Source organism: Hevea brasiliensis, chromosome 10 (genome assembly GCF_030052815.1).
Source record: "Hevea brasiliensis isolate MT/VB/25A 57/8 chromosome 10, ASM3005281v1, whole genome shotgun sequence".
Classification (NCBI taxonomy): Eukaryota; Viridiplantae; Streptophyta; class Magnoliopsida; order Malpighiales; family Euphorbiaceae; genus Hevea; species Hevea brasiliensis.
In genome coordinates, this window is record NC_079502.1 from 15,515,908 (window position 1) to 15,529,994 (window position 14,087).

Sequence of the window (14,087 nt, forward strand, 5' to 3'; positions counted from 1 at the left end):
ACTGTTTCATCTCTTTCTTTTAAGGGTATAATAGTAAAACTATATATATTAGTACCATTTGAGTTAGCTCAAATTGAGCTATTTAGCAGTGCTCTTTCTTAAAATAGATTTTCTTAGCCCAAATTTATTTCCTATTATCAAAATGATACAAAATTAGGTCACACGAGCACATAGAAGATAGATAGAACAACCGTCTTCTTTAAATTGCCCTGATGACATCTCTTTCATTTCTTTAAATTTAGAATCAAAGTCCAGCGGGAAAGTGAGAGACTCCATTGGAGAGAATTTGAGAGATGTTTTCAAGGGAGCAATAGATTCATCATCATCATGTTCCTTTCCATCGACAATGATGAAAGCATTCAAAATTCACATGCGCCTTTGAATCTTACCCCATGAGAAACTTCTCCTTCGTCGTTTCTCCATTGAACCCACTACACTACCATCACCATCACGAGAACAAAACCATTATTTAATCGTAAAGCAAGCCATGTAACTCTCCCACTACAAATCACTTCATCTTCTCCAATTCTACCCCTTCAAAAAGCCTTCTCCTCCAAATCGCTCGCGCGCTCTTGCCCCCCTCCTCACACGCCCTCCAATATATACAGGACAAGTACCCATTACCAGATGATTACCAGATGATCCCTCCTCTACATTATAGGCCATCTTTGAGCTCACTAGCCGTGAATATTTAATTTTGTCTTAATCCAATATGAGTAACTCACATATCACATCCTTCAAATGGGAAAGTGAAACAGAAACATAAACTTTTATAATTACAGAAAATTACCTACTCAAATTAAATTAATTCTCTAACAACCCCAACTACTCTGCACTTGAATACAACCCAAAAAAAAAAAAAAATACATTCAATTCAACCGACCCCAATTTTCCCCTGATCTCTTCAGTTAATGCAATATCCCATTTCTTCATTTCCTCTTCTTCAATATCCTGTTGGAAACTCGCACTTCCCATACTCTGCAGAGAAGGGAAAATTTGCAAAATTATTACTATTTATTTTCAGCATTTTACGTTATTAAAAAGGAAAAAAAATTACGAAAGATTCTCCATCACATCATGGCCCTGCTGCCATTTTTGACATTAATTAACCCTGACCTGGCGTGCACCATTCATTGCTGTCCCAAACTCGGTGGACTGTCGGCGCATGTTATCAATCTACTATATTAATTATCTAACATAAGAGGAAAGAGCAAAATACGCACTTGGTGCTTGGGTGACGACATATGCTGCTCCTCCAAAATAACAGGCACCAATGTCCCGCCCTTTCTTCTGATAGTAGCTGTTGAAGGCGACAGACGCGTGGGCCTCAATAGTGTTAGGATCGTAACACGTGGCGCCAGGCTGAATCGAACGGCAATCTGCTCCTCCTTCACCACACGCATAATCTAGTGCCGCCTGCAGCTTCTCTTTTCCGACATCACGATTCGCCACGCACCATGTGTTCCCCGTAGTGGTCTTGGATATGCCGCCGCTCGTCGGAGTCGTCACTTGTTGACCACCGGATCCCGGTGACCGGCTGCCACTATAATTCTTGAGGCCCTCCACAGTAAAAGGGATATCATAAACCTTTTGCTCGTTAGGGTAAAAGAGGCCGTAATTTCTCTCTGATGTGGGCCCATTCTTTTCGTCCTCATTGAAGAGCGCAAAAAGATAAACGGTGAGATCTGCCTTGGGTCTAAGAGGGGTCCCACCACCTGTGAGAATCCTACGGACAAGATTGCCGTTGTACGCTGCGGCGTTTTCTATGCTGGCACCTATCTCATTCACGTCTCCCTTTGATGGCCAACCCGTCTCAGTCACGACCATCCTGATGTCGTCGTATTTCAGAGCGGACAAAGCAGCAAAAACGGCGTCGATTTCAGCGTCAAAGAGGCTGAAATACCGCAGCCCATTACCCGCATCCACCACACCCGGGTTCTCTCTAAACAAAGCGTAGTCCAGAGAAATGACATCCGAGTTCGACTCGTAGGCAAAAAAGGGGTACGCATTGACCATGAGATATGAACCGGTTTCCCGGATGAAATCCAACATGGGCTTGAAAACGGATTCAATTAATTCGGATCGGAATGCCCCGGCCGAGGATGGGTAAGAAGATTGAAGAGCGCTGAGTGCTATTGGTGAAGAAACTTTGATGGCGGAATCAAGGTTAAGCTTGACCAGAGCTTGGTGGATATTTTTCATGGCAGGTATGAGGAACTTGGAAGTGTTGTGTGGATCCACAAAAACTTCGTTACCCACAGCAATGGCTTCGATTTGGGTGGATGGGTGGTAAGCGGCGACGTTTCTCTGGACCCATGAGAAGGCGAATGACTGGCGTTTGGCCGCGGAGTAGAGGAGTTCGTTTGGGAGGTCGACAGTGACCTTAATACCAGATTCTGATAATGCTCTGAGTACAGCAGGATCAGTGTCGAATACCTTAACTCGCTCCAGACCCTGAGACTTGAGGAGCTGCACCACTTTCACCGCAGAAGGTAGGTTGTTTGCTATTCTTCCATAGTTTACCCCGATTGAGCCCGCATCTGCAAAACTGAAAATGCAAAGAAGTAAGAGCAAGTAGAAGATGAAACTACGCTCCATGCTCTGGTTCCTAGAGAAACAGAGCAAGAGAGAGAATAGTGGGGTGTATGGGTAGTTGTTTCTGTGTTGGTACAGAGATGGTAAGTGGAGTAGCAGTACATGGGAGGGAGTGAGGGGTGTCTCTATATAAAAGGAAGGGACTCGGGGGAAGAGAGAGAATTGAGCAGATCAAGGTGGTGAGAGTGGGACCCCTGTGTCAGACAATGACTGGAACAAAAGCCAAACAGCCACTGCGCTAAAACCACGATCTTCTCTTGAATCTTGAGAGAAGCTAAATGGCTTTGTGGCTTCTAGTGACAACTAACCACGTGGCCCCACTTTTTTATATGACCCCACAAAACTCGACCGTTTTCCATTTTATTATAATACTACTGCGCTTCATCATGTCTTTTGCACTCTTGACCACTGTTGTTTACACGTGTTTAACATCGAGAACAGATGGCAAGAGTGATGGTGGTCGAGATGCGTTGCAGGGAATAAACAATTGAAGTGCCGCAGGCAATTTTTTTACTGAGTTTGTGAACGTTGGATTTGGGGACAAAGCAGTGGCTGTAAGTCATGATTACGCAAAAATTGGCATGCGATTACAGTAACAATAAGGTTGTTTGACTTTTTGAAACTTAATTTTTAAAAAAATAAAATTAAGAAATTAAAAAACTTGTTAAATTATTTTTAATTTTTAAAAATTTAATAAAGATTTAAAAATAGTTTTAAGTTTTATTATTCTTATTTCTAATAAAAGTTCTGCTTTTTTAATTATATTGCAAATGAAAAAAAATAATAAATATAATTTTTTATAAATAAAATAAAATAAAATAATTATTTACTCATCATAATGTACAATTGGAATATGATTATAGTAAACAATAAGGCCATTTGATTTTGTGAACAATTAAGTAATTTTTATAAAATTTTTAAAAAATTAGCAAATAAATTTTTTTCTATGCGTAACAATTTTTTAAATGGGAAATTGAAAATTTTATTTTTTATTTTTAAAATTTAATTAAAAAATATTTTTAATTTTTTTTACTGTTTAAATAAAAAATAATTTTTAATAATAGTAATTATTTAAAAATATTTAATAACACATGTTAAACATTTTTAAAAAGTAAAATAAGTTTTTAAATATATTTTATAATGATTTATTTTTTTTAATTATAAAAGATGTGAATACTTTTTTTACTTTTAAATTAAAAAATTATTTTTATGATTTATAGGGATACGTGCTTTTCACATTTTTCATTAAAATAAAAAATCCAAATTTTCTTTAAAAAATGTAAAACGAAAATCAACAAATACATACTACAAGTGCGTGAAGAGTTTTTTTTTTTTTTTTAATGGTAATGATTTAGTCATTACAATTTTATAATAGTAATAAGCTTTTATATTTTTTAATAATCTTTAAAAAATATTTTTAAAAATATTTTTTATTTTTGAAATTATTTTACATTTATTGAATTTATTGATTTTAATTTTCAATTTTGAGATTAGATTAGGAGAGGGGGAAAAAATAAAATGATGGTATTTTTATTTTAATTTATAATTAAATTTTATTTCTTTTTGGTATTGTATTTTTAGGTTGTGTTTAATTAAAAATTACAGTCAAAATGATAGGACAAATTATTTTTTTTCCTTATTAACTTCTATATTAAGCCTTTTTTTTTTAATAAAAATAAGTCAAATTGATTCTATGTTTTTAATTTCAATAAAAGATTAATTAACCAAAAAGTATTAAAAATTGGATTTGGGAACAAGAAATAGCCCTAAGGCTTAGGGTTGAACTTCCACTTTGAGGTAAATGAATCAAATAATAAAATAATTTGAAGTTGAATTGTAATATATATTTCATTTAAGTTGTCATAATTTTACTATTTAATGCATAAAAGTCAATTTAATTCTAAAACTTAGTATTTGTTCAGCAATATTAGTTATTTTAATAATTATTAGTTATTTTGAATAGCTATATTAGCTATTAATTATTAATAGTTAATTATTTATATTGTAATTTATGATTATTTAAAGCAAAAATATTTAATAAAATAATAATTGAATTGACTGTTGTTAAATGTAAAAAAAAAACAGTGATATCATCTTTTTAATATTGATTAAAACATTTTCTCAATCTCTAAAGTTAGGAAAATTAAAATTTTATAAATTACTCTCTAACCACTAATATAAATGCTATAATTAAATAATATAAACAAAAAAAAAATATTATTTTCACTAGCATTAAAATATTAACTGCTACTTAGATGAAAGCCTTAATAGAAAGATGTAATTAAATATAAATATAAAAGTTGGTTAAACTCTTAAAATTAAGAAAATGGATTAATTGAATTTAAATTACACAACACACATTAAAAGTGCTTATGGAATTAAATTTTTTTAATGCTAAATTATATTATTACCCTTAAATAAATTATTATTTACCTTTCAGCAAAGATTTTTTTATTTGCAGTAATTTTTAAAACAAATATCGTTCCAAAGAAAATATTTTTAAAAAAAATTTGATTATTGAAATTATTAAATAATTATTGGATTCATTGACTTTAGTTTTCAATTTTTTTTAAATGTAGGAAACTTTGCATTAAACAAGGCCCAAAGGGCAAGACATACAACAGGCCTAAAAACAAACAAATCAAAAGGTCCAAACCAATATCAAAATAAATAAACCGGAATTCCTAGCCTAGTCAAGGACAGAGCCATCTTTACATTACAGCGCTGTCGCCAACCTCGCTGCTTTGAGCTAGAAACGCCAGAAGGAAGATTTGAGAACCCATCATCTTAATGAAGAAAAAAGAACTACTGCACAAAGACCATCAAAGAGTCTCAATGAAGCCAGCAAAGGGTATCCTTTTCCATGCTTCAGAATCGTTGACTAGTTGGGGAGGGTGACGTCACAAACTCACCGGTCTCTCATTCTCTTTTAGCGTGGGGATCAACCTTCAAATAGAGAGGAAGAGGTGTGTACCCCTGTAGTAGCCGACGTCCTACAATGCTTTAAAGCCATCCCTTCAGGCAAACGGCAGCTTCTAGGCCTAGATCTTCACTGAAACAACACTGCGCTAAAACCTCCTGACTCTTGGATCACCGATTTACTTCATATAACCCTCCCTTAGAGAACTCTAGAGATCGGCAAACAAGACCCAAAACAACCATCTGCCACACCAAGTCAAGATGGGGAGGAAACCCATACCCGACCAATGAGAACGATTTTCTTCCCCTGCCCAAAGATTAGAGGAAGCAAGTAGAAAAACTCGGCGAACCCAAGAGACAACCGAAAGAACGAAATTAAGAGAAAATTTCTCCCTGTAAAATGTTAGAGACTTTAGGTTTTAATTTTGATATTTGATTGAGAGGGACAACACATCGATAGTGATTTTTATTCTAATTTTCCATTGCATTTTATTTTTTTACCATTATTAAGATTTTTTCAAAAGGGAACGCAAATAAATGAAAAGTGAGGGAGAAAAAAAAAAATTGAAAGCATAGAGGAAGTGATGAAAATATTGTTTTTTAGTTTGAATAGTAAATTGTAAAGTGTTAAAATATCATTTCAATCCTCCTTCTGTGATTCCTATTTTGCATAGACATACATTTGACAACCCATAACAAATGAGAGAGAGAGAGAGAGAGAGAGAGAGAGAGAGAGAGGTGAAGGATGCAGGACGCAAAACTACAAAATCAACACTCATGTAAGATCGAAAGCTTCTCAGCATTTGTAACTTGCTGGCTGTACATTTCTATTTACAAGAGGAAACTTGACTATTTAGATACATACACCAAGAACGAATAAATGAAATTCTCACTATGTTTACTGCTTCTGTCACAAGTGTAACAAAGGATGCCATGTTTTCTGCTTTAAAATAGGCTCGCTCTGGTCTGTGTATTAAAAAGAATGATTGTATCTCACCTAATGCGAATTTTCCTATTTACTTCAGCCTGCAAAACCACAAGCAACACAACCAGCTTGGCAAATAATTGCACGTTATGGCATTTGTCAAATGTCATCCAACACAACCTTAATCAATTCAAAATAATCCCCGTTGATATTCTTCCATTTATAATGTGTTTCTTTCCTATTTATGAAAGATTTTCAGAGGTTAGGCAAAAATTTCAAGTATTTGTGGAACCCATTCGTTAGGCAACATTCATTTGTATGTAAACTCACCGGACTGAGTCCCACGTGCACGTGTTGGCCTATTATGTCTACAACCTGAGGGCCGTGATCTCTGGGCTTGGCCGAGTATTCTTTGGATGAAATCCTGCACATGATTATAAATGCTGTATGCCAGCTAATCAGAAAAACATATCAAGAAAAGTCGAGTTTTGATAAAGAGTTATGTTCTTTTGAGTGGTAAGGTAAAAAATAAATTTAAGGAATAGTTCCTATAAAACATTTGTAATGACAACAAAATCCCTGCTCATAAAATATGCTCATCTTTTCTTATAATTCTCAAGCTACACACACGTGCAAAGATTATAAAGTTTAAAAAGCCAAAACTTAAACCCAACCTTTCCTGAATATCAAAATAGCCAAAAGTGTCTTGATTGTAATTTTTTTCCTGTTTCTTTCTGGAACTCTGATATTTTTAGACCCAAGTCAAGGAACAAGAATTGTGTCATCTATAAATTAAGCATAAACATGTTTTAAATCTGGTGCAAACATTACCTAAGGCGATGCCTACTGCAGGCTGTGAAGAAGGCAACAAAACCATAAAATATACTCCTAAGAGCACAAAAAACCTGAAAACATTATAGCGACCAATAAGAACCACTGAATAATGCGGTACTATCATCATATGCAACCGTATAAACCTCTTCTAACCTGAGAAAAAAGATCATTCCAAAGTGACTGCCAAATGGAAACTTCGTAAGTCCTCATTGTTGCCTCAGAAGCCGAAGCAAGCTGGAAAATGCCACTCACAGACCTCCAAAAATCTCCAATCAATTCAGATATCCAAGCACAAAGCAAGGCTATAAAACTGGCAATCACAAGGACCATTCGAATTGGAGCATAAAGTATCTCCCAAAGGATCCAAAATATGGGATATAAAATGGTAGTTGCTGCAGCACAAAAGGCAATAAACTAAAATTAATATCAGAATTCTTTTTGTTGTGTCGCTAAATAAAAACTTGCTTGCAGAATGAACAAATAAAACAGTAGATTGCCTACCGATGCTCAAGATCATTGATACAATAAGCCATAAAGGCCACAGTGTAAGCTGTATTAAATCTATGACTACATTGCAAAATGATCCAGTCACAACCCAAACGATAGAACACAAGCTCTCTACCACTTCAATCAGCACATTCCACATTGGAAGGAGGAAGCCTAAGAACTCCGTAAGTGGTTCAACTAACGGTTGTGTGAAAATGGAAAAGAAAGATCGAGTGGTATGAGTGATAGTTAAAACCCATGTAATGGCCTTCTGAAAGTTTTGCAGAAATAGCATTGTTCCTAAGTATTTGATCCTTGATACCATCTCCCAGGTCTCTATCCAATCCAAAAGTGGTCCACACAAACTGGATGCAGTTGCCTTCAGAACTGGAACATTTTTATATAAATCATAAAATCCTATAAGAACAGTAACAATTGAGATCAGAACGTACAAAGCTCTAGCCAAAGGGCACATCCAGGGGCGATAAAGATGGCAAAACCCAGGATATGACTGAAGAAAGAGAACCCACGATGGAAGTCCGGCCTCTAATAATGTAAGTAATCGTAGGTCAGAGATTACTATCTCCTTCAGTTTAAAAGGAAGATCTCGATCATTGAACCTAAACAAAATCAACACGTCTCGGTACTGCTTAGCGTCAACAGTGCTTTCACAATCATTGGTATAGGTCTCAGAGTTGTCTAACAAGTCTTCAGTTCCACCCTGTGCTAGATTGGAATAAAAATCAACTTCTACTCCAGCGCTGATGGACATGGTTACCTTTCTTCTCTCATATGGGCCTGTAGGTGGAGTGTGTGGATCACTTGTTCTATTTTCCATGGTCCCATGATGTACACTAGAATTGCCACCTGGGCAGCATAAAGAAATATCCTCGACTCCCAGACTATCATTGCAGATATTGTCCTCATCATCAATAGAGATAGCCCTTGAGAAATTTTCTTTGGCATCATAAAAGATCTCACCTGAAAATTTTCAAATAAAATGAAATATATTATAATATTTCATTTCATTCACCGTAAAAGAAAATATGTAGGGTTGTTCATGTATTGGGTACAACCAAAATAACGAACACAACTCGGTTTTTCAGTTCAATTTTTTAGTTTTAGGAAATTTGGTTTTTTTAATTCACTTTTATGGTAAAAAACCATAAACACAGAACGGAACCAAACCAAATAAATTACAGTAAATAAAAAATATAATTAACATTTGCAAGATCGGCTTTGAGAGGTTTCAGCCTTGGTTTGTTGGGCTTTGATTAAAATTTTTTTCAATATTTTATTTAATATGATTTTATAATAAAAAAATATTTTAAAAAATAAAATAAATAAATATTTGAAATAAGTTTTTTTTTTTTTTTTTTAATTATAAGACAAAGAATGATATGGCTTTAAGGACAATAAGTAAAATTTATTTTTATAAATACGATTTTTGAAATTGAGAGAAATTTTCTTAAAAAAATAAAAAATGAAGAACAGACCGGACTGAGCCAGTTAGTATGGTTCAGTCTAGTTTTTGTATTTATTGTAATTAGGTTTTCAGTTTTCAACCAAACCAGCCAAATGAACAGCCCTAAATGAAGCAAGGCAATTCTACAATACTACAGGAAAACCAAAAGCTGGCAGTGTAAGCTAACAGATGAAGTACAAAAATAACTGAACTATACCATTCCAATAAGGCTTCACCATGATGGTAATATGGCATCCCTCTTCAGCTAGCATTAAAGCACGAAGAGAACTGCCTAATCATTAACCTAAATTGGGTAGCTATACATGAATCAATACTAAGATGATGATGAAGACAATCACAACCACTAACATTGCAATATTTCCATTTTGTTCGATTCTTAAACAGGTATCATCAAGTTAAATGCTTACAAGAACTTGTGCCATCAACTTGACCTCATGGACCATTACAAACACATCCATACATCTACACCATCAATTTGCTAAGATTGAGGCCAATACCAATATACAGACTAAAGAAAATAGTCTATTTACATCTGTAGCATTTAAAATTTGACAGGATTTGGCAAAATAAGCATGGAAGACAGTAATCGAGGACCAGAGTATATGTTTATAGGCTCAGGGATGGTTTTGAAAAACATTCAGAATTGACGGCTTTTCAGCACCTCAGCCCTCTGTCACAAGACATACGTGTGAACTGCTTAACATCTCTGGCATATCAAACATTCTGTGTCCCCTGCCCTTTAAGGCTACAAAGGGCTTCTAAACTTATTAACAAGCTTACACACAAAGGTTTTTGTCAACGAGTTGATCATTAGAAAGAAATATTAAGGACGAGAAAAAAGTAAATTAAAATCTGATAATATACAAGAGTAAGTGGCAAAGTGAAATACAGCCTCAAAGATGGGTTCAATTACCATGAATCAAACAACTATCGAAGATGGGTTGTTTTTCGACATATGGCATCAACCTAGATAACATTTATATATTACCAGATATGATGTAAAATCTCCATTATGCACAATGCCAATTTAATGAGGCTAGTGGGTGAAGCATTAAAGCTTCTTGGGTGAAAGGGAACCCCACTGCAAAGAAACAAGAACACATGCACACATATTAAGGCACTGATGCCAGCTAATGTGTACATTGAACCACATGCAATCCGCTAAACAGTGAACAACCAAAAACACAGGACTTTCAACACAAATTTTAAAGGATGTCCACACCAATCACCAGATCATTGTTGCCAATCCAGAATTCATTAAAGATAGTACTTTCTTCTACTATAGGAGATAATGAAAGCAAAAACTTACCTGTCGCAGATTCTAGATACTTTTTCAAGTGTAGCTTCTCAGAAAGTGTTCCAGAGAACCACAAAGGCATACAACTTGCCGCTTGCTCTATGCTATCAAACTCCCATCTCTGCATAATCTTAGCCTCAAGAGCCAGAGATGTGTCCGTCTGCAATTGACAATAAAAACATTCACCAAAGTGATGTCCATGATAGCTGCAAATAAAAGATGGCATTTAAAAGGGGTATTACCTGAAGCTCGTTCAAGTAGTTAATACCTCGAACATTGGTCCATGAAACTTGAAACACAATAAAACCATAGAGGGTCCGGTGCAACTCATTGCTTAGAAACAAAGAATTTCGTAACTTCTTCACAGGTAGCAAGCCTCTTTTACGTGCAAAGTTGCTGCATCGATCAATGAGAACCATCTTTCAATCTTCTTTGATTTAGTAAGACTGGACTCAGAACAAGCCTCCTTTCCTTTTTTTCTCCCCCTTTGAGCCTTAGAGTTTGCAAAGGGGGATAACCTAGACTGTAGATGAATAAGAAGAACATTACTTTGTGATGACCATCAAGGAATTTGAAAAGGAACATTTTTAACCCAAGCACATAAAAGTGCTCTTAACATTAACAACCTTGGTAACCATCAACTGCCACAAGTGTGCTGGAAGTGAACCAAGATCCCTCAACCATGGCCGATTGTCCACCAGAATATATAATTTATTACTTTCAAGGGCCACAAAAAGGCTAAGATCTGAAAGATAAGACTGCAAGTCCCTGGAATCCCACATAAGCATAAAAGTAGAAAAATTAGAGACACATGCATAAAACTTTCCTCTATCATCTAACACCACAAGATTCACAGCCATCTGATATGTACAGCAAAGTAATGAAACTAAATGTTCTTTTTTATAACAATTAAGAAAAAAAGGTCTTTCCCCTTTGATATGCCATGCTTCAAGGTGACCAGACACTCAAGATATTTTACATGCATCGAAGAATTTTGCAATTTATGGTAGTAATCTTAAAACTAGGAGCATAGTTAACTAGTTAAGCAATGAGTGAAATTTATGTTTAAATTAAAAGAGAGAGAGAGAGAGAGAGAGATCATCAAAACATAGAGATCAAATCTAGTTTGAATGGCATTCATTATATCTTCTGCAACACAAATCATCTTAACAAGCCAAAGAAGGGCAAAAACCAATTTGCTGGAATCTCATATATCTTCTCTTGTATCCTTTGCTTAAGGGTCAGCTCTCAGACACAAACTCAACTATCATCATCAGTTTCATTTTTTATTCCAATAAAAATTTCCTATATAAAATTTTCATGGATGATTTTTTATTAAATATAACTAGCAATTGGACAAGAAATTAAACATAAATTCATATTTTTTTAAGGAAAAAAAGAAGGATTGTGAGTAAAACCATTACAGATTCCTAGACGAAGTGTGAGCTAATGAAAATTCCAAAGAAAGTCCTTGATGACTCTAAACAAAGATTATGTAACAAAATACAGGAGAATTTCAACTTAAAAGCTCAAATTCAAACAAAGAAACAATGCAAATGGAAAAAAAAGATACAAACCCAATTTGGAGACTTGTTAAAGGAAAAACAAATTTGGCATTATCGCCTTTTCCCATTAAAACAACTGGTTAAGCCACGCTTGAACCTGAAATTATCTCCAAAATCACCGCAATTCACTGCACATGATTGCATAAAGAGACAAAAGAAAAACAACCCATTAGCCTCAGCTAAAAAAAAGGCCAAAAAAAAAGGCCAAATTTTTTTTTTACAAAAAATTATTTAAAACCAAATGCAAGAGAAGGAGAGACCTTGAGAAATGGAATTCCATGAAAGCGGAAGAGAAAGAGGAAGAAGAAGAACAAAAAGATAAAGAAGAGAAGAGAAACAATCACCATCGAACTTCATATCATAACAAGAGCTAGAAAAATCAAGGGCAGGAGATGAAGAGAAGAGACACGCAAATCGAAACAAATAGCGGAAACCGGCAAGGCAGCCAAAACAAAATCAAGGCATCAACAGCTTACGTATAACATTAAAAAATAAAAAAACAGAGAGAGAAAGAGAGTTATCAAGGCGTAAAGAAAAGAGAGAAGATGATTGGAGAAAATGAGAGGCTGAGAGTTAAGGGTTGCTTGGGTTGGAAGGCGTGTCCAGACGAAGCTTCGACACGTCTGAGCTTTGAAAGGAGACGATCATTCAATTCCAGATAGATAGATACATATTGCAGAGGAAGTTAGGAGGTGAGGGTAATTTGGTAAATATGTAGTATCGGGATCCGATTCTTGATTTCCCGCGTTATGATGGGGGGCTGGTTTCGTTGTCGTTTTAACCAGAAAGAAAGAGAAAACGAGCAGAGGACAGAGGAGCTAAGAGAAGAAGGCAAATGAGAACGAGAACTATTAAGCAAGAAAATTTATGGTGCGCTTCTAGCGCATGTTTTTATTGGGAGTGTGTGTGTGTGTTTCGCTTCTCAGCCATTGACCCCATTTGTATTTTTTTTTTTAATAATTACAGTAATCCATATAAAAACAAAATTATAAATACTTCCTACATAATTTTAAATATAAGTTTTTTTATAATATAAAAAATAAATTTCACATTATCATAAAGAATGGTATATGTGTATTGATGCTCTAAATAATTTTTTCATATAAAATTCTTATAATTTTAAAAAGGGATAACTAAAAAAATATTATATTTTTTAAATTTTTATAATTTTACTTTATATTATAAAAATTATTAATTAAATTTTAAATTTTTTAATTCTTATCAATTTTATTCTATCGTTAACAAATTATTATCTCATGGAAGGATACGCTACATTAGTTGTTATGAAAAATGTCACGTCACTCCTAAAATAAGGTATAATTGGTAAAAATTTAAAAGTATAAATTTTAATTGATAATTTAATTAATATAAGGTATAATTGTAAAAAAAATTGAAAATATAAGATTTTTTTTATAAATTTTACTAATATTATTAAATTTTAAAATATAAATTATTAATTATAATTACATTTTATAAAAATAATTTTTACAAGTACTTCATATTTTGCCAATCCTAATATAATCTAAAAACTAAAAAATAAAATTCTCTTAAATATTTACTACAAAAGTTATACATAATTAATTAAAACATACTCAAACAATAATAATTAAGTCTCCAATTTTAATTAAAAATCAAAACTTAAAAAAATTAAAGATAATTAAATTTAAACCTGATTAATTTATTCCTATGTATATCAATTTTATTACAAGTATAATCTCTTAAAAATTGTTATTATATAACTAGCATTATACCACTCGTAAAATATTATCTCTCGCATTAATAATAAATAAAGGAGTAATATTAATAGTATATTAATTAATTAGATTTATATTTATATCATTATGTTATTAATGTTTTTCTTTTTTTTTAGTATTGAAAATAGTAGTGTTCATGATTCTTATTATTTTAATTGAAATAAAAAAAATAATAAGAATTGAAATAAAAAAAGATACTGTAAGAACCAAATCGTAGCAGACTAAA

General features: G+C 33.7%; 1 protein-coding gene and 1 non-coding gene across 2 annotated transcripts; both read right to left on the bottom strand.

Annotated features, from left to right (window-relative positions):
- Window positions 1-750: 750 nt before the first annotated feature.
- On the bottom strand, window positions 751-2,717 carry LOC110662788 (glucan endo-1,3-beta-glucosidase 12). Its single transcript, XM_058129213.1, has 2 exons — window positions 1,224-2,717; window positions 751-978 (listed from the first exon to the last, which is right to left on the bottom strand). The coding sequence occupies exons 1-2, from the start codon at window positions 2,596-2,598 to the stop codon at window positions 944-946; spliced, it is 1,410 nt and encodes a 469-aa protein (XP_057985196.1). The 5' UTR covers window positions 2,599-2,717; the 3' UTR covers window positions 751-943.
- A 3,577-nt stretch (window positions 2,718-6,294) lies between these two features.
- Window positions 6,295-13,011, bottom strand: LOC110662805 (uncharacterized). Its single transcript, XR_009140764.1, has 10 exons — window positions 12,368-13,011; window positions 12,120-12,235; window positions 11,169-11,310; window positions 10,785-11,065; window positions 10,555-10,702; window positions 7,775-8,740; window positions 7,427-7,665; window positions 7,271-7,344; window positions 6,770-6,882; window positions 6,295-6,540 (listed from the first exon to the last, which is right to left on the bottom strand). It is a non-coding gene; the product is annotated as an uncharacterized LOC110662805 (transcript).
- Window positions 13,012-14,087: the final 1,076 nt, after the last annotated feature.

Bases quoted from the DNA above. Each gene is read 5' to 3' on its own strand.
- LOC110662788 (XM_058129213.1), bottom strand. From the start codon at position 2,598: ATGGAGCGTAGTTTCATCTTCTACTTGCTCTTACTTCTTTGCATTTTC. The intron at 979-1,223 runs GTGCGTATTTTG...CCTTCTCTGCAG, and splicing joins TGTCGTCACCCAAGCACCAA to AGTATGGGAAGTGCGAGTTT.